This window comes from Ctenopharyngodon idella, chromosome 15 (assembly GCF_019924925.1).
Source record: "Ctenopharyngodon idella isolate HZGC_01 chromosome 15, HZGC01, whole genome shotgun sequence".
Taxonomy (NCBI): domain Eukaryota; kingdom Metazoa; phylum Chordata; class Actinopteri; order Cypriniformes; family Xenocyprididae; genus Ctenopharyngodon; species Ctenopharyngodon idella.
In genome coordinates this window covers 22230958-22251847 of record NC_067234.1, presented here as the reverse complement: position 1 = coordinate 22251847, position 20890 = coordinate 22230958, and the positions used below count along the sequence as shown (strand labels likewise).

At 38.5% G+C, this 20890-nt stretch overlaps 1 protein-coding gene across 2 annotated transcripts in view; it reads left to right on the top strand.

Annotated features, from left to right (window-relative positions):
- Positions 1–2582: 2582 nt before the first annotated feature.
- The window catches only part of ulk2 (unc-51 like autophagy activating kinase 2), a 39390-nt gene continuing 21082 nt past the window's right edge, over positions 2583–20890 (top strand). Inside the window, exons 1-6 of one of the 2 annotated variants that reach the window (XM_051861546.1) lie at positions 2583–3667; positions 6880–6972; positions 8211–8252; positions 16933–16965; positions 18298–18334; positions 20492–20665. In XM_051861546.1, coding sequence (XP_051717506.1) covers positions 3578–3667; positions 6880–6972; positions 8211–8252; positions 16933–16965; positions 18298–18334; positions 20492–20665 — 469 coding nt within the window. In that variant the 5' untranslated portion in view covers positions 2583–3577. The remainder of the gene's footprint in view (positions 3668–6879; positions 6973–8210; positions 8253–16932; positions 16966–18297; positions 18335–20491; positions 20666–20890) is intronic. The other variant, XM_051861545.1, reaches the window with a different exon arrangement.

Sequence of the window (20890 nt, the reverse complement as noted above, 5' to 3'; positions counted from 1 at the left end):
TAGCCTCTTCTTTACAAAAAAAATAGCGTCAAGTGATGACACGTTTTGATAATTTTCTGAAAATATTGGATAAGGTCTGCTGTTTGTTATTGTAGCCTAATGAATTAGGAATATAATAATAAAACATAATAAAACGATTACATTAATTACACTTGCCCTTATAAGTACTCAGTTTTGTTTATGGAAGCAAAGGAATGTTTTATTGCCAACGACAGATATTGAATATATAATTGTCTGAGTAGATCTGTATGGTTGTAGACATTGTATAATGGTAATATTATGTTTATTATTTGATTATAGTTTATTATTTATTTATTATTAGGCCTATTTTATATTTGATATATTAGCTAATATTTATAAAACAGATAGTTCCTGTCCTTGATTCTGATTGGTCAATAGCTGTTTTATTCACGATAAAACACGGCTATGACCGCAACGGTTCTGTGTATCACTACACAACACCCTTAGCAACCACTCTTAACAACGTAAACTGTATGTTCTCAATTGATATTGTTCATTGAAGCTTACTGTATTATGTAGAAGAGTATTGTGAGGAAAAAGATCGATTGAGCGAGTTTATTACCTGCATTCAGATTTAGTATTTTCCTTCAGGTCAGTCCTATGTTCATAATAAAAAATCTGTTTAAATGTCCGATGTATTATCTTGTCCTTTTAACAGTTAAGGGGTTTTTCCATGACTGACAGCGCTAGTCAAAGCATTTATCAGTTGCGTCTTGTTCCGTGTTCACAGCAATTCAGTATTTTAATGTAAAAGTCTTTGGTACTGACAGACTTTGCTGCCATCTAATGGCGTAATAATGTAACTTCTGTTGCTGTTCATGGTCAGGGACTATTTTTTTCCAGCGGAAGCAAGGCTTTTAGGGAAAGTTTACTTCATGAAAGCTGCATTAATGCATATTTTTGGCTTTAATATTTGTATTGTGTGGTAACCGTTTTATAAAAGCAATAAGGTACTCGAGACTAGTGCTGTATTGTGAATAAGTCACGGCTGAAGGGGTTGCAGGCACTCCGCGAACTTGACTTATTCACAATACAGCACAGCCTCTCGTACCTTATTGCTTGCAAGGTACACATTTAGTCTTACAAAGTACCATGAATTTTCATCTGATAAAATACTATGGTATCAGTTTCGTGTTTGTTGTAAGGGCTAATAATTTCTCATAGCAATACCTTTCTGCTTTCAAATTCAATGATACTTTGATTCAATGATATCACGACGCAAACATCAGCTGTTGTGATATTCAGCCTCTGCTATAGCTCAAGTTTCATCCCTATGGTGTGTAAACTCTAGAGATGACATAAAAACAAGAGCAGCAAATGCATTACATTACATTACAAACATTACCAATGGTGCTTGAACCTTATTAATGTAGGCTGACTTACAGGCAGGCCAGCATTACCATTAAATCACAGAAGGAAATCTTGATCATGACAACTTATGGAAACTGACAACCATGATCATGCTGTTCTCAATCACTAAGTGACACTGGAGAAGGTAGCCTCACCCCTTTTAGTTTGAAGCCTCACATGGACCCTCGCATGTGAAAGGCATGTTGAGACATGTTCAGTGTCACTCAGCATGTGATTAGTAATCAAAGCATGTATGTTAAAACTTATGATTAACAGTATTTTCTTACTCAATATGTTTGTCTTGTTTTCCTGTCCAAATATCTAAACATTCTTAAATCAAGATACATTTACTTGAGAACCAAAATTATTTAAGATATTAAGCCTTGTTGTCTGAAAAGTGTATCAAAAGTGAGTTTATGCTTAAAACAAGAAAGCATATCTGTCAATGGTTAAAGAAAAAAATAATTCAAAGTGAAAACTAAATGATTTTTTCTTACCCAACTGATAGAGCCTATATTTTTCTTGTTTTAAGCATAAATGCCATTCAGTTTGTTAACCAGGTGACAGAGTTAAAAAATACATCTAAATCAATTGTTAATCTTAATGTTAATTTCAACAGCTGAATTGAATTAATACATTATTAAAATCAAAAGTTGTGTCTGTTAATATTAGTTAATGGACCTGAGCTAACATGAGCTAAAAATGAACAGTTGTATTTTGTTACAAACCTTTACAAATACTGTAACAAATGTATTGCTCATAATGTTATTAACCAGTGTTAACTAATAGGGCCTTATTGTAAAGAGTTACCGCGTAGGTATTTGAATATATTTGATTTTTTTTTCCACCAGTTTTACCACCAGAGGATGCCAGTGAGTTCATTATTATCAAAAAGTAAACAACTTTAGGTTTATATTGGCATGTTGATACAGGTCGCCGCCGCCAGGGGGAGGACTAAGTGCTGTCATATTTGTTTTGTACCATTAAATAAATTAGCACTAAAGCCTAGCACTGTAATTATCACTCTTATTCAACATTATGAACATTTCAAGTGCGTATTTATTTGATAATATTAGGTATAATTCCGCTTAATCTTTCTTTCTTTCTTTCTAAAATTAACATTTTTCGCTTTTCTCTTTTTACAGCGTTCTTCTCATTTGCATTCTCTAGTTTTTTTGCAGAGCCTAGGCTTTGTTTTCGCGAGCTAACGGGACTATCCCTCGCGGCGGAGGACAACGCACTCGCGTGCGCGGAGGAACACGATATGACAGTCTTCTCCTGTAAGAGCTCTGTCATTGTAATGCAGCAAGCTGTGATCATGGGCAAGTTCTCCGAACGAACTGAAGATAAACGTTAAACTCCCCGCACCTAACGGATCGTGCTTTGAACGTCTTTTCTTGCGTTTCTTAAAAGTGAAGCACTGATGTTTTCCCGCATTGTCCCGCGAGATCGAAAGCAGGACAGAGGGGTGAACTGAAGAAATGGTGTACACAACTGCTATCATATGGATCTGAAGAAGAGCACCATATCGTTGAAGAAGAACGGCTGACTATTGCATTAAACGGAACATTTGTTTTGTGATCTGACCTGCTATTATGCAGGCGATGCTGCTCGTCTGTATGTAACATCGATGTCGTAACACATCTAGATATTATTTATTGCGATTTATCTGCTACATTGTAATCGCAAAATCTGCTAAATTGTAAATGCAAATCGCTGGCTGTCATTTTAGCCAGCTCGCGATGGGCAACTCAATGACCCACCGCGCCGTTATTGAGTTAACGAGGCACTATTACAGTAAGGAGAGGGCGTTTGCAGCCTCTTTCTTTCCTTTTAAACTCAACTGACATCATGTAGCTCGGAAGGTTTGAGTTGGATCAATAGCCATTTCATCAAGCTATTTTGCGAAATGGCTTGTTAACTGGGTCAGAGAGTGACAGCGAAACTTAGGATCCTAGGAACGCATCCTCCGCATCTATATCTACTTCACGTTTAGCTATTTATTTGTTTTGATTCTTACTTCGTCTTAATTTTAAGCCAGACAGTTGTTAGTCAACTCTCAAGTATACGTTCTTTCGCATTGATAATTTGGGGATGACAGGATTCTTGAACAGACTGTCGTCTGGATTAACGAGAGTTTGAGGAACTTGTCCCTGACAGCCTCTCCATCACAAGCTGTAGTGTATCACCGGATACCAGCCAAAAAATGGAGACGGTGGGAGACTTTGAATACAGCCGAAAAGACCTCGTCGGACACGGAGCCTTTGCGGTCGTCTTCAAGGGAAGACATAAAAAGGTAAATAAGCGCTCGAGCCCCTGTGGCTGAGCATCATTTCTCACTCGGACTGCAAATCTGGGCCATGCCTTGTTATATGCATCCCAGTTAAAGTGAGGCATTTAAATGTCAAATTTGCATAGAATAAATGCATTTTAATGTAGAGAAATATAGATTTGTGTAGTCCATGCATTGTGCTTTTCACTGCTCTCGCGGTCATAGCAATTCTTGATTAGAAACTGTGGGCTGTTTTTATGTAACGTGTGCTAGAATAGGTCACATACTGCTGGAGTCATTCATTCATAAAACAGCCTCCGTGAATAAGCCGTCTGACGTCAATACTGACCGGTCTACTTTGGGCGGAGGGACTGGACGCAGATTTTGTTATGATTTCTGCTTTATTTTTTACATTGCGTGTTGTTATGAGAAAATGGCAAGCCGTTTTAACATTATTGCCTGAAACTATCTAGTAGCTTATTTATTTTTTTATCTAGTGTTTTTTTTAAATGTCTAGTCCAGTATCGATTAGCATTTTCATTTTTACTAGTAGCTAGTCATTGTATTCTGAAATAGTTACCTGAAATGAATTGGATAGATACTATTGTTTCATAAATAGGTACTAGTAGATAAGCTGGAATAAAAACTTGTAACTGTTGGGTTTTTGATAGGAGACTTGATTTGAGACTTTATTGAGATCTCTTCTGAATCTCTAGAGGAGACACATGTGAGATTACTGGGTTATTTTCTCAGGTGAAAGATCTGAGAGGCAGGCAACATCTCCATGTAATCTCATTGGTGTCTAGGAGAAACAATTAAAGGGTTAGATCACCCAAAAATGAAAATTCTGTCATTAATTACTCACCCTGATGTCGTTCCACACCTGTAAGACCTTCATTCATCTTCGGAATGCAAATTAAGATATTTTTGATAAAATCCAATAGTGGGAATCATCCATAGACAGCAATATAACCAACACTTTTAAGGTCCGGAAATGTATTAAAGACATCGTTAAAAGTCGACGTGACTGCAGTGGTTCAACCTTAATGTTATGAAGCGATAAGTACACTTTTTGTGCGCAAAAACAAAACAAAAATAACGACTTTATTCAAAAATCTCTTCTCTTCCCTGTCATTCTCCTTACGCAGGTGATGCAGTAAGCACAGTGAAGGCTTCCGTGTTTACGTCCAAATGCTGACTCAGTATTGGCCAAAGCTGATCACGTGAGCAGCACGATGCGCGCGTGTGATGCTGACGCAGGAGCCGGCCAATAATGAGTCGGCATTCTGACCTGGAAGCGCTGGACGTAAACAACGTATGAGAATGACACAGAAGAGAAGATATTGTTGAATAAAGTCGTTATTTTTGTTTTGTTTTTGAGCACAAAAAGTATTCTCGTCACTTCATAAAATTAAGGTTGAACCGCTGCAGTCACGTGGACTGTTTTAACAATGTCTTTAGTAGCTTTCTGGACCTTTAAAGTGTTGATTATATTGCTGTCTATGGACGAGTCATATACCTCTCGGATTTCATCAAAAATATCTTAATTTGTGTTCCGAAGATGAACGAAGGTCTTATGGGTCACAAGGGTGAGTAATTAGTGACAGAATTTTCATTTTTATGTGAACTAACCCTTTAAGATATTAAAAAGATCTCATTTGTGATTTTCGTTCTGATTGATGGGAATATCCTGATATATATGTTTTTAGCTGAGCTGATCATCATTTTTATGTTATGATCAATAAGCGATATAATGGCAGTAATATACTTTTCCTTTTTTTTGAATCGCGATGTAACAAGTAGCGACAGATATTTTCTTCCATATTGTGACGTACGTCCAAGTGAAACGGATTATCGAAAAAGAAAGTATGTAGAACAGGGACTTGCTTCAATTCACCGGTTGTTGATTGGATGAAAGGCAAATTTGAACGCAGTGCCGTCGAAAGGGCGGGTTTAATGGGACTAAATGATTGGAGAAGTCTGGCATACATCACCAGAGAGAAGTCTGTTGGTTCACCAGAAGGTCTAGTAATGACATTTTGATTAAACAAAATGAAAAGGTCAAAGAAAAAAACTGTAACATATGCATGGATGAATTTACAAAAATACCAATAACATGCATTTAGGAAACAGATTCATTTCCATGTCATGCCATTCTTAAAACATTCAAACACTCTAGAATGTAGAATAAAAACCAGGAATCAAAACACTCAAATGTTGTTGAAACCTGGTCTGATCAGATCAAATGCTAATATTGGCCCAGACCTATATGGTCAATGATTTATTATAAGAGCTATCTCTGCTCATATGTTTGTGTGTGTGGAAATGCTCAGTGTATGCACAGTATGTAGTACAACATCATCAGCTAAATATAGCAGGGGTAATATGATACATATTTATGATCACCTGCCTCATGCAAAGCAGCTGACTCGATACTACCAGTGAGACCGTTTTATTTTCATCCTACAAACATATTACCGTGTTCATCATCACACATGCTTATGATCGCTGATTGACGCATTCTAGCTGGAAGAGGATGTCAAACATAGACTGACATATGACATAAATTAGCTGCATATATAGGACATTTCTACAGCATTTCTTGAGCATTTCAGTCTCTCGTTCCTTGATTAGATGTGATACTAAAAGCAGAGACTTTGAATGCTCATCTATAAATGGGGTCAAAAAAAAAAAAAAAAAAAAGCCAACAGCGTTTTCTCTGGGTTGCCTTCAACACGCTTGGCTGAGTCGGTTTTCAGTGAGGCCAGATGAACGCAGCCACTCTTGCGTGCTGCCAGCACTTTGTTATGGCACAGTGTGCTGCAGGAACATCTCTTATTAACCTACATTTACATGAAAAGCATCGTTCTATTCATGGATTTCCACTCTGCATTGGGGACACAGTTTCTTTAAGCTGGTGTTCGGCCCTATGGAATCCCACCTTGCACAAATGCCTCTCCCAAAGGCTAAAATCCCATTTATACTATCAGCTTTGTGTGGTACCAGGTCACAAGTTCAGAAATAGATGCAGCATGCTGAAAAGAATGGCCTTTAGAAGCAAATGTTAGTGTCCTCAACCAAAGACTCCCACTTACAGGATTAAACAGTCAGAACTCTAACACTCAAATTTAAAAAGTAAATGTTTTGTAAGATTCATATAAATGTAATTTGGCACATGTAACCAATCTCCGCCATCCCACCTATTGATAATTGCTCTCTCTGTGTAATATTTGCAGAAGACTGATTGGGAGGTCGCCATCAAGAGTATTAACAAAAAGAATCTCTCCAAATCCCAGATTCTGCTTGGCAAAGAAATCAAAATTTTAAAGGTGAGTGTGTGTGTGTGTTTTGGCATATGTGGTTTATGAGGACACAAATGTGTATAATGGCATGGGTATTACAACATAAACATGATTTATGAGGACACTTCCTGTGTCCTCGTAAACCAAATGGCTTAAAAAACATACTAAACAGTGTTTTTTTTTAAATTCAAAAAATTTTGAAAGTTTTCTGTGATGGGTAGGTTCAGGGGTAGGGGTAGGGGTAGGGGTAGTGTAGGGGGATAGATTATACAGTTTGTACGGTATAAAAACCATTACGCCTACGGAGAGTCCCTGTAAACCACATGTACCAACATGAATCCTGTATCACAGTTTCCACAAACATATTAAGCAGCACAACTGTTTTCAACATTGATAATAATAAGAAAAATTTCTTAAGCATCAAATTAGCATATTAGAATGATTTCTGAAGGATCATGTGACACTGAAGACTGGAGTAATGATGCTGAAAATTCATCTTTGACATCACAGGAATAAATTACAATTTAAAGGAACACTCCACTTTTTTTGAAAATAGGCTCATTTTCCAACTCCCCTAGAGTTAAACAGTTGAGTTTTACCGTTTTCGAATCCATTCAGCCGATCTCCGGGTCTGGCGGTACCACTTTTAGCATAGCTTAGCACAGTTCATTGAATCTGATTAGACCGTTAGCATCTCGCTCAAAAATGACCAAAGAGTTTCGATATTTTTCCTATTTAAAACTTGACTCTTTTGTAGTTACATCGTGTACTAAGACCGACGGAAAATGAAAAGTTGCGATTTTCTAGGCCGATATGGCTAGGAACTATACTCTCATTGCGGCGTAATGATCAAGGAACTTTGCTGCCGTACCATGGCTGCAGCAGGCGCAATGATATTACGCAGCGCCTGTGACCCCCTGCTTGCACAGGGAGCGTGCCTTGCAACCATGGAGACGTTTGTGAGAGACTATGCTAAGCTATGCTATAAGTGGTGCCGCCAGACCTGGAGATCGGCTGAATGGATTCGAAAATGGTAAAACTCAACTGTTTAACTCTAGGGGATTTGGAAAATGAGCCTATTTTCAAAAAAAGTGGAGTGTTCCTTTAAAACATATTAAGATTAAAAACATTTATTTTAAATTGTAAAATTTTACTGTATTTTTGTATTTACTGTATTTTTAATCAAATAAGTGCAGCCTTGGTAAACACAAGAGACTTCTTTCAATACCACAGTAATTATAAAAAGCATTTATTTTTGTTTATAGGAACTCCAGCATGAGAACATTGTGGCACTCTATGATGTCCAGGTAATGGCATTTTACTCATTTATTACTATAATGCTCTGTTCTCACTAACTCTGAGCAGATATGCCTAGAGCTATTAGTGCTCTACTATCCACTAAGAGCTGTGAGGGCCTACGGGACTGGCCCAGTTCTTATATAACACCACCCTTCACGTGACAAGTCACATGACCTATCCTAAACTAAGCCTCGCTGTACGATTCATGAGACCTCTTTGAGAATATCACTCACATTATTCTTTAATGCTTTAAATTCATTCAAGAGGATGTTAATTGTAATTATATAACTATTAATGCAAAAATACATTGTGTGCAGCCCTTTCTAAGTGTCCTACAGGGTACATTAGAGAATAATGTCACTGACCAGGAGGTAATAAGATTATTTCCCAGCATCATTGGGGCTGAATACTGCGTACTATGGTGAAAATGTCAGCCAGTTCAGTTAGCAAGCTAATTCATCCATCAATACCCTGCCTTCCTCCTTTCTGCATCCCACCAGCAGTCTCATATAGGGGGAGGGTTTTCTTTCTCTGGAATGGTGTGGGCTGTTTAAACACCATTTCATTGGTCCAAACCCTCGGCTGACAGAGCAGGCACTGTTCTGAAAGGACGTTGATGTCTACGGCAGGATCAAGGGCGAAGCGCTGTAGGTTTAATTATGGCTGTTATTACTCAGTCACCTATACACCTTTGACATGTAATGCTTCCCAGTATAGCGAGGAGAGTCATTAAATATCCTGCACTTCCCACGCTGCATGCGTCTCCCTGTGCTTATATAACACTCCCACCCGACACACACCTGCAGTGCTGATGGGGGCCCTCAGACCCCTCATTCTTCAGTTAAGCATGCTTTTTTGAATCCGTTTTTGTGCTGAATATTTTTGGTCTTCTTCAGGAAGACATTTGAGAAGAAGAGTGATTTTATGTGTAATCTATCTCTGCTCCAAGGGCAGAAGGTCTGAGTACACTACAAGCTGTTTACATCCATCTCACTGATCTCTCTAAGACAGATCGTTGTTGAGGATACACTGTTTATCTCCATCTGAGAACTTTTTTTAGTTGGTGTGAGAAATGATAGCGTTTAGTCTTGGCTGTGACGGTTAGCACCAAATTCTGTCCCACTTGGCCCGAGGTGTGTTTTTCCTCTCTGTGCAGAAATGGAGAAGTGGGTGTCAGTGGTGACGTACTGTAACTGTTCATCAGCTGTTTCTGGAGACTTGCATGCTGAGTCGCTAATTCAGTCACACGACCATAAATACGTTTGTGCAAAACTGAGATCTGCTTCCTGCTAACTCTTGTTTTCTAAATCATGGGTCAGTCTGATTTAGGTGGAAGGTTATCTTTATTTTATCTTGGAGATAAAATTCAAGTCATCCCCCTCTCTATTTTGAAAGGGTTAGTTCACCCCAAAATGACACACCCGTAAGCCCTTCGTTCATCTTCGGAACACAAATTAAGATATTTTTGATGAAATCCGATGGCTCAGTGAGGCCTCCATTGCCAGCAAGATAATTAACACTTTCAATGCCCAGAAAGCTACTAAAGACATATTTAAAACAGTTCATGTGACTACAGTGGTTCAACCTCAATGTTATGAAGTGACGAGAATACTTTTTGTGCACCAAAAAAACAAAATAATGACTTTATTCAACAATATCTAGTGTTTAGGGGGCGATTTCAAAACACTACTTCATGAAGCTTCGAAGCTTTACGAATCTTTTGTTTGGAATCAGTGGTTCGGAGTGCGTATCAAACTGCCAAAGTCATCCCCTCCAGTGGTGAACCATTGAAATTTCAAAACACTTATGGTGTAACGAAGCCTCGTTTACTGAAATCACGTGACTTTGGCAGTTTGATACACATTTCGAACCACTGATTCGAAACAAAAGATTCGTAATGCTTCGAAGCTTCATGAAGCAGTGTTTTGAAATCGCCCATCACTAGATATTGTTGAATAAAGTCATTATTTTTATTTTTTTGGCGCACAAAAAGTTTTGTCGTCGCTTCATAACATTAAGGTTGAATCACTGTAGTCACATGAACTTTGAACATGAGTTTTCTGGGCATCTGAAAGTGTTAATTATCTTGCTGGCAATGGAGACCTCACTGAGCCATCGGATTTTTTCAACAATATCTTAATTTGTGTTCTGAAGATGAACGAAGGTATTACAGATGTGGAAGGACACGAGGGTGAGTAATTAATGACAGAATTTTCATTTTCGGGTGAACTAACCCTTTAAGCCATTTTTTTTTTCCTCAGGAAAAGACCGATATCTGAATCATGTTGAATACTCACATGGGCTTTTGCAGTAATAGTAATTAGATTATAAATTTTATGTGGTCATAAACACTAATTGTATTGAGTATGTTTCTAGCCCAAGGCTTCAGTCGGGCACCTTTTTAGCCAGTAAAAATGAAAACAGCATCATTTTTCAGTTTGTACTATGTGTTATCATAACTTTGTTGTATAATAGCTGCAATTATGCTAAATACTTTTCTAATTATACTAAAGTACTTCGTTCCCCAGTGGCAGTCGCACTTTTCTTTGTGATGGTCTTGTTGAGTGCTCGCGAAATTAGTTTGGATGCCTGAAGGTAAAATATAGCTTTCTTCTCTATTTAATGAACTCGCTATCACTTTGCAGATCTGTCACTTTCACTAACTTATGACATTGTAAATAAAAAGCAAGTGGATACCTGCTTGATTGCTTCTCAAATGAAATAAATGGCCGTTTATCCCAGCAGGCACCGTGAGCCGTACACTACAGAAGAACGTGACCTTTATCAACCACACTTCTCTTGATGGCAGCACAGAGCCCTGGGGAATATTGATGGCGCTCCCTTCCGAGCCCAATTATGCTACTGTGGACTGTTTACAATCCACTGTCATTAAAGATGTTACGAGGATTGACTTTTTTGCACCCAGCCAGAGGTGTCTAGTTAAAGCATATAGCAACAGGGAGCGCTTGCCCTTTCAAATTTGAGGTGGCCCTCAGATCCCACTACGCCACATGGAGCATATGCAGCGCGGTAGCACTCCAGCCCAGACCTGCAGCTCTGATAACGATCTCATCCCACATGATGAAGAAGTGTGAATGGAGGCTGCTTGTGATTAATGCCAAGTCAATGCCAGTTCACACATGCTGCTTGCGTAGAACACATACACATAGAGAGCATTATTGAGCTTTTTCTCAATGGGGATCTGTACCGATGGAGCTGAAGATATCACCATAGCCGTTTAATTACAGGCTTGCAGTGAGAGCTGAGCAGCTGCAGTCAAACGCTATTCAGTGGTGTCCCTGCTCTGGCAGAGAGAGGCTGGAGACCTGCTGTAATAACAGGGTGGTGATTATTTCTTCTGCCTGAGCGAGTGCACTTTGTGTGCTTTGCCTTTAAAGGGATAGATCACCATAAAACTCACCCTCATGTAGGGCTGCACGATTGATCAAAGCAAAACCAAAATATTCAAATATTATTCAATATACCAAATATTATTCTTCCCAAGCTTACCTTGTAATGAGAAGTGCTTATAAACAGGCATCAAAAGAGAAGCTTTAAGGGCTCCCTGCCCAAAAATAAATGCTTAATGTTAAAAAATAAATAAGTATTTGTTTTAAGTATTTAAAACATAAATATTAGTATTGTAATTTTACAGTTGTACTTTAAAATAAAATTATATTATTTTTCTTAAAGACCCCCTGTGGTGAAAATCAAGTTTTTAATGTTGTTTATTTGTCTGTGTGGTGTTTTTAATATGCTTTATGACAAACCATGTGCAAATTCATAAGTCAACACCATTGCTGAGTATTTTCTCCTTAAAACTGCAGTGAAAAAAAGACAAACTACCTTGTAACCAATCACGTCAACGTGCCAGCGTGTTTTAGCATATCATTAACAGTGAACTAGCAGGGGAGTCTCGAGAGAAGCCAGGTTATCCTGGCATATTTTTCTGTTAAATATGAAAAATCGTGTAGATTTAACAATATGGTGGGTGTATTATGTATATTACGATGAACTATATGCCTTTATCCACCGACGTTCTGACTTGTTCAAAACGTTTGTAAGGATACTGACTGTTAGAAGACAGCTGTCTGACTCATGAATGCGAACATGGTTTACGTAACATTAGCAACACATTATTAGCTGTTTGATAACATAGTCAAGCAAAAGGCTAATCATGTTAATTACCGTTGTGAGTCCGATGTTGTAAAGAGCAATACCATTGTGCAGCGTTTACCTCAGTATGTTGAGCGAGTTAATCTCTCAGTTGGTGCGAGCGACTGGAGGCTGGGCTAATTTGCATATTCATTCATCCGTGTATAATAAATGAGGCAAGGGTGTAGAGTTACATTCAAGCTATTTTAAGGCATGAAGAATTTTTTTCCCATAGGAAAAAAATGTTTAAATATGTCATTTTGGTGATTAAAGATGAGTTTTAAGAGATAAAATTATTGACTATAGGGGGACTTTAATTGCTCAATTTATTTACTGTGAAATATTATATTATAGTAGTAATATTTATTATTTGGTTAAACATTATTTTGTAAAATGTTTTTTCACCCATGCAATGAAAGTCAATAGGGTCCAAAGTTGTTTTGGACACCACTCACTTTTAGTGTATGGACAAAAATATTGAAACATTCTTCAAACAATCCCTTGAATAAACATTGAAGTGCTCTTCAAATATGCAAAAAGCATGTAAATTTTAAGGAAAGAGAAATTTGTAAGGAAATATAAGCCCGGAAAGGATAGCAGCTTGGAAATATAAAGTTGGAGGGAGGAGTGGGCGGAGTTTTGAGTCAGGGTGGGAGGGGCCAGGTTTGTTTATGAGCCACATATGCATGAGACAATCTGTGTGTCAAAACAAAACTTGAACTTCCTGTTAGAGAACAGCGTGTCCCAGTGGAGGACGGATTGACTTGTTGTCTTCAGTTTTCTGAGAAGGAGGGGAGGAATGAATACAAATGAAGACAATCAGCAAAAAGTGGTGGGTCCAGGAAAAGAAAGACAGCATGGGAACATCTGGAAACTGTTAATGCTTTCCTCGAGAGCTGCCTGTAGGAATTAATAAGTGTTCAGCTAATAAGTTGTTTTCACAATGTTGGATGATACCGCTTTGCCATTTAGCGATAACCAATTCATTCACTTTACAGTGTAGTAGTGTTCTCTAAATGCCCACCTTTAAGGTTTGTTTCTCATTTCTTTGCACCCAGCCACCAACATGTCACCAAGTGTAGCCTGTCTGTTTATTTACCAGCCCTCCGTGGGCTGTAGACACAAGAAAGCATGTTTATTTGTGTCTTTATCTCTTTCTCTATCTTACATCTGTGAAGGTTCATGGCCTTGCCACAGGCAAAATAATGTGCTGTTGTTCTTCACTACCTGTTCTTGCTGATAAACATACTCAAGGGTGTCAATAAGAGCTCCAGGGACATTGCTTTAGAAACAATCTCATCTGAAAGGACAGTCTGTGTAGAATCACTACACCTCAAGTATTCATTACATCCCTAGAATGTTGTGTTCGCTTCTCATGTAGATTACTAGAAACCGGTTGAGTTTCTAAGAAGAATACATCCATCTCTCGCAATTGGTCGCACATGTGGTGTTTTTCAAATATTCCTAGAATTTAAAGCCCTGCTTTGGCTAGTTTCCACCTTATGTAACCCAACACTTCTAGTTATGATGCAATACTCTCACTGCCTGGCTGGAGCATGCTGCCTTTTGACTTTATGTCATGCCTGTATTTTCTGATGTTTTGAAGCTCATGTTTGCTCTGGAGATATGATTGGAACACAGCACAGCTCTAGCTTTGTTTTTGGTCAATGGTGCTTTGTTTTAGGGTTGACCTGATACCAAAATTTTACAGTTAATATTTGCCAATTCTTGATGTCTGATGTTTGATGTCCGAAATTAATTTTGTACCAAAACACAGAAATTATTAGTTTTGGTAATTAAAGTTGAACTCTTTATGCTGTTCTAGGTGTCTTGTTCTCTTAGGGAATGAGCTGCCTATCGATATTTTAGCCGAACAAATTTTACATATTGCGACTTTTTAATCATTTTTGGTCAGGGTAAAGTTCGTCCATAACATGTTTACCTGTTAGAGCTTATTCATGTTGTGTGCACAAAACAGACATTGACTCAGTCAAAATGTGTCATTGGAGTAGTGCTGATTAATTGGCGCTGTTTTGGTCAATGATTTCGGCCCTTCAAATCTATTTTATCCAAATAGAAAATTCCTTCTTTTTTTACCCCTGTTTTAGCTGAATATTTCAGTTGCCAAAATTCCAATGCATTTCTAGTCTGTTATCAACTCTTTTTTTTTTTTTTAAATCGCTGACTACTAACATGGTGCCGATATATATCGCATTATTTTCCATTTCCATCTATAGCCAGGCATGCTCACATGCTCATGTTCACATGACAAAATATAAATGATACAGCCACTATGTTTAAATCATGATGCATATTGTTAGGCAAAAGCCCAAGTGGAATTTCATTTCTTGCCAAGAAGTAAGGAAAAAATTGGCAGAAGAAGATCAGGGCGGCACTTGTGTGTTTGGACATGTAGTTCTTTATCCATAGCTGTTTGTTTTTCTTTTCCTGTCCACACTTGGCCAACAGCTCCCTTTTGTGCCTCTCATCAAATGGCCTGTGTGTTTGTTTGTTTGTGTGTATAATGCTCAGAGCCAGTTGGCTTCAGATAAACTCACAGATGAAGAGGTCAAGTTCAAGAAATTACTGATATATGATGGCAAAATTAACAATGTCCTCGAGTTGATCGACCCCTCCACCCAGCTGGAGCTGCTCTATTTCCTTTCTCCTTCCTATCCCCCACCACAGCTCAAATCAGCCCAGCTCAAATCAGCCCAACATGCAATCAGACTGACAGCCACTGGTTGTGCCCCTTGTGGCCCCTAGTGTGCATTGATCCCAGATTCCATAAATGGATCTACAGCAGAATTGGGGAGGTGGGCTTGCCTGGGATCAGATTACACAGAAGAAGGAAGTATCTACTTTCAGAATGCAAATATTGTCAAGTCATGAGCCCATGAGCTGCTCATAAATTTTGATTAAGATTATGAAGATAAACACTTTTTATTTTAGAATAATAACATGGACTAGGGATACATCGAAATAAAAATTCGATACTATTTTGTCCAATTAAATTCAAAATTAAACACTAAAAACTAAAATCAATCATTTTAAATGCTAAAGTGAATTCAGTCATCAAAACATTATAATGTACAGTATGAAAATTTTATATTTATTTTGAGATTCCTATCTTACTGATTGCATCGCAAATGATGATAACGCCATTGCATCGCGCGTCGCAAATGCGCAAATGCCCTACTCTGGACTCCGAGCCAAGTCAACCTGCAGCAATGTCCGCAGAGAAGCAGTCTGAGCTGTGCTTGAGCTGGATGAGGAAATATTTTCTGCTCTACTGTCACTGTTGGTTCAGTCCAGTCCCAATTCATCCTCATCTCTGCTGGTTCAGCCTAGTCCCAAATCTTCGCTACCATCTGTTTCATCTCCCAGCACCAAGTCTGTTTCGTCGCCATGCCAGGCTCCTCCCTTCCTTGTCCCTCCGGCTATGCCTTGGTCAGTCGTCACTCTGCCTGCTCCACGGACTTCCAGCCCTTCTGCTCCGTCAGGCTCTGGATCCGCCTTGGTCCTCAATGACACCGGCTCCACCTCAGTCCTCCGTCACCCTGACTCCACCTCGACCACTCGTCACTGTCGCTCCACCTTGGCCTTTAGGACCTACACTGTTGCCTGGTCTGGGTGTCTCCTTGGGCCCGCCTGCGTCTCTAAATCTCCCGGCTCCACCGCTGGTGGTTGGACCGCTTATCCATGTTGTGTGCATAAGACATTGATGAAGTCAAAACACGTCATTGGAGAAGCGTTGATTAAATTTTTTTCAGCCAGATATTTTCGGTGCATCACTAGTTATTAAAGATTAAGTGAGTGTTACGTGATGGCAAGGGTAATCTAAATGTAAAAATAAGGGAAAATTTAAGGTTTCTGTTGTTTTTAAAAAGTCCAATAGAGATTTTGAATGTTTATTCATCTTAAATGGGTGAGATAATGAGATAAAGTGAGGAGAAATGAGGTTATGTGGGCAGATGGAGGGTTGGCCACTATTACAAACTCTCCCCACACACACTCTCCACAGGCAACCACTTATCAGCAGCACATAAAATGGCCGCACTTTCCTTGTTAATGGACCAGTCCATCACAACTGCATTAATGGGCTGCCAACATGAATTCAATGAAAATTACCATGAATCATAAAACTTTTAGATCAGATGGTGGAGGTAGTTCTATAGATTGGTGGCATGTCTTCATTACTGTAACAGCCCACTTCCTTGAAAAAAAAAACAAGGGTCTCATGTTTTTTATTTGGCCAACATTCTGCATCTAATTCCTTCAGTATTGACATAGCAGTCCTAATAGCTGTTATGAGGCTAGTGTGTCTAAATGGTTTCAACACCAGGATGTTTGCATGCCAGGATTTGAAACGTGAGTCGTCTTCATTTGCACACGTGCCTGGATTTCCACAACCACGTGGTTGCTGGAGGACATGGACCTGTGTGCAAACAAACCAGTGTCATTGATGGATGTTTTCTGTTATGTGCTGTTTCTGAGTAAAATTATGTGCCTTGTTTTTTTCCTTTCTTTCAGGAAACGCCAAGTTCTGTATTTCTGGTTATGGAGGTGAGTGTAAAGCTTGTAATCTCCCCTGTATCTCTCCCTCTCTCTTGTTTTCTCTCTTCCACATGCTCTTGTTTTAGTCATGAGGCCACAGCGTGCATAATGTTTTATGGCTATTCTTTCTAGTATTGCCCAACACTGCAGTCTCTGAAGGAGAAACAAACACATCAAGAGGCCAAACTAAAAATATCAGTTCAGGGAAAGCTGCTCTCAAAAACAGTTTCAAGAGCTTTATTATTAACTATCTTTAGTGTGTAATATCAGTCCAACACTTCTCATGTATGTACCTTCTGATAATGTAACCTCCTGGCTTTCTGAGTATTATTTATTGGGACCTGTCTGTGTGACCTGAGAGGGTGTTTTGCAGCTAGAGTTTGGCTCAAACTAGAGGTCTTCATGGGTTCACTTCGATCCAAAAACCCGTGGTCTGACCTGAGACCCGAGCAGGTTCAAGTCCAAATCTTTGACGAGTGCCTCGGACATGGGTCGATTCTGATATTAGTTGCTTTGGGTCTCGGGTAATTTTATTATTGTTATTAATATTATTTAAAAACAATACATAAATAATTTAATTATATAATAAATTAATTATAAATAATGGTTAATAACATATTTAAAAATAATGTAAATTAACCAAATATTAAAAATTATAGATCAGGGTTATTGTAGTTAACTAAAACTAAGAGCCCGTACACACGGAGACGCGTTTAGCTGCATATATAAAATCTTTGTATTGTATCGCCGTTTCGTCCAGACGGATCCAGCATTTTGGGAGCCTGAAACCGCTGTTTTTTTAAATCGGGTTCCAGAGTGGATAAATCTAAAAAACGACACCCTTTTTTAGAACGAGGAAAAAAAAGATCAGATAAGGGAAAGCTCTGGCTTCGTGTGGATGTGGCCTAAAAGCATTAAAAAATTGCTCTTTTTGATTAATTCTGTAGAATAAAACCTTCTTTCGCGCCAGATGCAATATTTGTGTTTTTTTATTTTTTATTTAAAAAGCCCTCAATAAAGGCCCTAATGTTCAATGTGAGTTTTATAGATGTTATGTCATGTTAACTGTAGTGTATTATCTCTGTACTCAACACCCAGTATGCTCAGGGCTATTCTCTCCCACCATCAATGATGTGGAAATTTACTGGCCACCAATACAAGCTGACAGTCCCATAATACTGCATCACTTCATCAGATTCATTGATCTGTATGTCACTACACCGACCTTCCTCCTCCTGCAGCCCATGAAATATCCAGTCCTCGAGCCTCGACATAGTTTTTTATTGTTCTGTATTGGTTTCAAAGTTGAGTTTTATTTTCTCTGTTTGTTTCCTCTTCAAGTACTGCAATGGAGGAGACCTGGCAGATTATTTGCAAGGTAAGCAGCTTGTGAGGTAAACACATCATTTGGTCAGGCTGCTCAAATAAAAAGAGCATTGTTTTTAAAGCACATTTTAGGGAAGTCCACTTATTGTGTTTCTAAAGTTTCTTTGCACATTTAACGAGGATGTATTTCTCAGTGAGCTAGAGTTGAAGTGTCTGTCTCCAGGGCACAATCTCAAAGCACACTTACTGCCAACACTCTCAGAGAGTCACTGCTGCCTCCATTATCATATATATTTACAGCTCATAGAGATTTGTCCACATACCCATTGTGAATAAACTGTGAAGACTGTGTACTTCAGTTTGGTGTTTATGACCAATCTTTGTTCCATCAGAGGAAACTGATTGGTCTATAAACCATGTTTTCACTGAATGTATGACGCAGAGGGCATAATAGCGATGTCTCTGGTGCCATTTACTTTGTGCGTGTGATGTTGGCTGGACTGTTACCTCTTGTTATGTTCAGACAGCGTGTTATCTTTGTGTAACCATGGTCTTGGCCTCTTACCCTTCTCCCCTGTTTAATTATGCAACCGTTTCTTAGTTATACAACCTCACAGCTATGCCAAACTCTGTTTTGGGATCAGTACGAGGTTCATTGTGATCATAATTGCTTTGTTTACAGAGCAGATTGAGTGAAGGGAATCCTCTTAACAGCTCAGTGGATTACACCAGTTTTGTTCTAACAGGGGACCTGGAGCGCCATCACTCCATGTAAAACCCCTGAGCAGCTTCTGATTTTAACATTTACACCAATCAGGGACCTAGAGAACATTACTCTGATGGTCTTGGATTAGCTCAGTGCAGTGTACAGCCTTATTTAAAGATAGTTCATCCAGGTTTTTTTTTTTTGCAATTGTTATGCAAACTTAAACATTTGGATTTCCACTTGTCAAATTTTTAAACTTTTATCAGTCAGTAAGAATGGGGTGAAAACAACAAACCAGTCAGTAATGTTTTGTCATGTATGCTATTTTTCCAGTTTATTGGAGTTATAATAATTGTATAATTTTTAGCTATGGTTGCAAATTTTGAACAAATTATACATTTAAATGAGAACTGTACAATTGTAAATATAAAATTAAAAATTTAAATTCATAAAAATATTACATTTATAAGTTTTTGTGTTGGTCCAATGAAAATGTTGGCAGAGCAAGCAGTAATATGAACTACTGGCACAGCCAGATGTGATAAAAAATCATGGAAATTAATAGGGCTGACCCCTAATAGTCGACTAACCGCAACATGGAGGCGCCGGTGCAATCACTTTTGCATTTTAAAATACTCCGTCATTTTAGTCATCCAGATAAGTAATGCAAACTGCAAAGGGTCCACTTCTATTTCTGTAAACTCACAATAAGAGCAAAACGTTGTGCATTTGTAAAATAATGAAAACAATCAGGATGCGCTTCAGCCGTCTGGGTCTCAGTGAACTTGAGCACAAAATGAACTGAAACTCAGCGTATACTTGCTTCACAAACACGAGAAATGTATCTATAGAAAGCTTCAAATGTTTACTTTTAAATTAACCAATTCAAATGGAAAATATACTATTCTCAGATTATGTAATCCGTATGAAACGTGCATATAGGCGGCTCCACTACTGCAGAGATGAAGAGTCAGCATCGTTGTGCAGCCGAAAACACAGAAAACAATAAATTATTAAAAGTTTATTCTGTGAAGTTAATTTCTGTGAAATTTCATGGACAAAAAAACTTCCATTATCTATAGTCAATAGTCTAGCAATGTATGAAGCAAAGCTCACACAGAAGTCACTTTCAAACCAAGCAGCTTTCTGTTGGTCAACAACACAGTGAATTTGCGACCCACTTAAACTTGATGCGAAATCTGCGTAAGAAAATTCACAATCGTGTGGATTCCTATTGAAATTACTGGATTTTGTCCGCAAAAACTTGCCGAACAATGGTAAATGTGACTGTACCTTAAAGATTTTGCCCTTCAAAACTAGTAAATCTGAGGTTACTTAACACATAAAGCCAATTGATTTTCAGCAAATGTCCTGTTTAGAAACATTGTGTGTGTAAGAGGTTATATCAGCTGCAAGGGTATCTGGTAAATGTGTTTTTTATAGAATGTCTTAATGGATTTTATAGCCATGTTTCTCAGCGACACAATGTCTTTGCTCTTCCAGCCAAGGGCACTCTGCGAGAGGACACACTGAGGGTCTTTCTACAGCAGATTGCAGCAGCTATGCGCATCCTCAACAGCAAGGGGATCATTCACAGAGACCTCAAACCTCAGAACATCCTGCTGTCCTACACGGGCCGCAAGAAGTCCAGCATCAGCGGCATACGCATCAAGATTGGTAACACTCTCCACAACGATTTGTTGATAATATTACTATATATACAGTACTGTAGCTACAGTACAATTCAAATGTCTGAGACCACATTACCAAAATTAAACTTAAACCTGAAAATAAATATCTCAAGATGTTTGTAGTCCACCAGTCTTTCATAACCAGCAGTCTATTTAATAGCATCATACTCTTTCCGCTCTCTGATCTCTCACACAGCCGGTTCTTTGTTTC